Source organism: Alligator sinensis, unplaced genomic scaffold (assembly GCF_000455745.1).
Source record: "Alligator sinensis unplaced genomic scaffold, ASM45574v1 scaffold413_1, whole genome shotgun sequence".
In the NCBI taxonomy this organism is placed as follows: domain Eukaryota; kingdom Metazoa; phylum Chordata; order Crocodylia; family Alligatoridae; genus Alligator; species Alligator sinensis.
The window spans coordinates 256,583-259,997 of NW_005842308.1; the positions used below are offsets into that span (position 1 = coordinate 256,583).

Consider the following 3,415-nt stretch of genomic DNA (forward strand, 5'->3'; position numbering starts at 1 on the left):
AAGGGTGTAGTAGTGATGATGGGGAAGAACATAAAGTGAAGTTGTGGTTGAGAAAGGAAGAGCAACTCAAAGGAAATTATGGCAGTGAAGGAAAAATCACAGACCTGAAAGGAAATCTTAGGGTAGTGCTAGGGCAGGGGTAGGCAAAATATGGCACACGGGCTGAATCTGGGCCACCAAGGGATTTTGTCCAGCCCCTGGCAGATCCTGCAGCCCTGTCCAGCCCAGGCGCAGGTGGCAGCTGGGGCTGTGGCACATGCGGCTAGTCCTGCTGTCTCTAGGCTCACAGCAGGGCTGTGGCAGCATGGTGGCCAGACTCGCTTCCAGCTGTTGTTACTGCCAGACCAAGTCCTGCTTCCCAGATGCCCCAGCAAGTCCACCCTGCACCCACTTCCAGGGGCAGGGCCCACACAGGCAGGGCTCATGGCCAGGAAGATGGGATGGGGTCATGAGTGGGCAGGGAGTGGTGATTGGGAGCAGGACGGCCAGGCTGATGGGGAGGGATCTTAAAGTGGTGACAGTGCGGGACCAGGGCCTCATGATCCCAGCCCTGGCGATGTCTGCCTACCCATCACACTCCTAGATGCCACTCCCTGCCTGCCCGTGGCCCCATCCTGGCTGAGCATGGAGCAGAGCCATGATCCATTGTCCACATGCCCCTATGGTGGGCACTGGTTCTGTGGACAGGAGCATGTCAGGAGTGGATTGTGGCTCTGTCCTGGGCTCCAGCCCTGCACTATCACTGCCCCACAATCCTGGGGTCTGCTCAGAGGACCCACGCAAGCAGGACGCGCAGTCAGGCGGATGGGATGGGGCCACTTACTCCGTTTTGATAAGTGTTGTGGAAATGTGGTGACCCAGCCCACAACGGCTCACCAAATTCCCTATGTGGTCCACAGACCCAAATCATTGCCCACCCCTGTGACAGAGGAACAAAGTCCCAGTGTAGAAGCAGCAGAATTGAGGACTGGAGAAAGCAGAGATGTTCCTGTACCACCTTCCCTTAGCGATCTGGTTCCACCGATGTCAGAAGCAGGGCGCTGCACCATGTGAACCCTGGGTCTGATGCAATCTGGTATTTCTTGTGTTCCAAGAAGGAAAATATATTTAGAAAAGAAGGTGCACAATGCAATGAGAAGCATACATTTTGGACCCTGATCCTCATATTACAAAAATAGCAATATATATGAAATTTTTTCTTATGGCTCAAACCCTGGTTATTTTACACTTGTATTACTTCAGAGGGTTTTCTCTCTATCTCTATCAAATCCCCGCAGCTTTTTTTATTATCTCCTGGCTGTACACATCCTCTCATTCTCTAGACCCGTGGGGATTTTTTATTTTTCTACTTGAGCTAAATGGCATAAGTCTTTTCCAGGAGTACATCAATGATACTCCATAATGGGACAGAAGGTTAAATAAATGCTTCACCACTCCTTACTGGCTGAGAAGGTTAATTTTGTAGAATGTCCTGTTGCTACCTAAAGACAAGAGGCTAGGAGTTTCATTTCCCTCTTAGCACTCTGTGCTTTTCTTATGCATGACTTCATTTAGAAGTTTGTGGTGCACCTATACCCCTGCTATCCAGATACCTTTATGTTTCCCTGAAAACCAATACAAAATGTTAATTATCTTTAGCAGGTGGTTCAGATTAATCATAACTTCATGGTTCACATAGTATTACCTTGCCTCCATGGCTGGTAGGATTTTTTACATTCAGTGTAGCTTATAGTTTCTAAAGGCAAGGTAATCAAAGTAAAAATGTGTTGAGTTAGAGACTGAGATTTGATAGTTTGGTTTCAAGGACATGCAAAATAAGGCAATTAACATGTATTTAATTTTAAAGCTAGATTACGTTTATAGGCCACAAGCCATTGCCCACTGAAATCAGAACAAATCCCTCTAGGACTTCACTTTTCTATGTACTGAGGTTTTATGATATACCCTGTAGTAATAACAGCTATATTATCCCTCAGTGGGAAACCTGGGAGGCATTTAGCTTCAGAAGGGTATAGGGTTTCTCAAAGAACCATGGATACATTCTGTGAATTTGGAGAGGGAGACGTGGCTTATAGCTTGGCCTACTTCACCTGCCTTTCTGTTGAGTTGCTTTGGGAGTGGGCGTGGAGATCATCTCTGCAACAGTGTTTTTTGTTTTTGTACTCCCCTTTCCACACACTGTTGAATGTAATGGAGACACATTGGTAGGTTATGGACAACAAAAATAACCAATTACATGTTGTCCTGGTAGAAGGAACAGCTTTTTACACAGTCTTACATGGGTGAGTTATGCAGGTCTTCTGTAATCTTTCTAAAACTTTTACATGGTGTCCTAGATTCAGGGATTTGCTTTTGAGTCAAAATGAGGTGAGAAAATAAACCATAACCGTGACTGCTAGGTACTGTTCCTTGGGGTTTATGCATAATTTAAGCTTATTATGCAAATGAATGCATTTAAGTCTTAACTGTAGATTACGCATCAGACTTGGTAATGGAGGGTTCATACAGCTATTGCTAGAGCACAGTAATTCAGTAGCTAGAGAGACAGTTGATTCAAAATCCCAGGTCCAAGCACTCTTAGACTTAGGGATCTGAACTGTGAAAATTGGAGATCCATGTCAGGTTTGCTGGAATATGTTAGGAAGAAGTAGAGTCTATTGGAGTGGTAACTGGACTGGAAGTAGGGAGTGTGAGATGTTTGCCTTGACTGCTAGTCAAATTTGACCTTAAGTTAGTCACTTCATCTCTTTTCTAACTTGTGTTTTCCCCTCCCACAATTTGTCTATGATGTGCATTTTACAAACTCTTCAAGACAGACTGCCTCTATGTCTTTGTATATAACTTAACACAATGAATTCTAGAAGCTGATGTATTACATATTTTCATTAATATGATAAACTTTATGCCAGGAATACGTAACTGATCCATACTTCTTTTTTTTTTTTTTTGAATTGCAGAGACAAAGTATTAGCATGGCATAAAATATGGCCCAGTTCTACTACAAGAGAAGTGTTAATGCCCCCTACAGAGATCGTATCCCTCTTCGTATAGTGCGAGCAGAGTCTGAACTTTCACCTGCAGAGAAAGCCTATCTGAATGCTGTTGAGAAAGGAGATTACGCCAGTGTGAAAAAAGCTCTGGAAGAAGCTGAAATTTATTTCAAGATCAATATTAATTGTATTGATCCCCTTGGAAGAACTGCTCTCCTTATTGCAATTGAAAATGAGAACCTTGAGCTCATTGAACTGCTCTTAAGCTTTAATGTTTATGTTGGAGATGCTCTACTACACGCTATACGCAAGGAGGTAGTTGGAGCTGTGGAACTGTTGCTAAACCACAAAAAGCCCAGTGGGGAGAAACAGGTACGCATAAAATTTTACCTTGCTCCTGATTTGCAAATCTGTTTCTGTAGGGA

General features: G+C 44.2%; 1 protein-coding gene across 1 annotated transcript in view; it reads left to right on the top strand.

Moving 5' to 3' along the window:
• TRPC4 (transient receptor potential cation channel subfamily C member 4) overlaps positions 1 to 3,415 on the top strand; it is a 245,856-nt gene that overhangs the window by 95,927 nt on the left and 146,514 nt on the right. The window contains exon 2 of the mRNA XM_006028373.3: positions 2,958 to 3,362. Within this exon, the coding sequence (XP_006028435.1) occupies positions 2,985 to 3,362 (378 nt within the window). The 5' untranslated portion in view covers positions 2,958 to 2,984. The remainder of the gene's footprint in view (positions 1 to 2,957; positions 3,363 to 3,415) is intronic.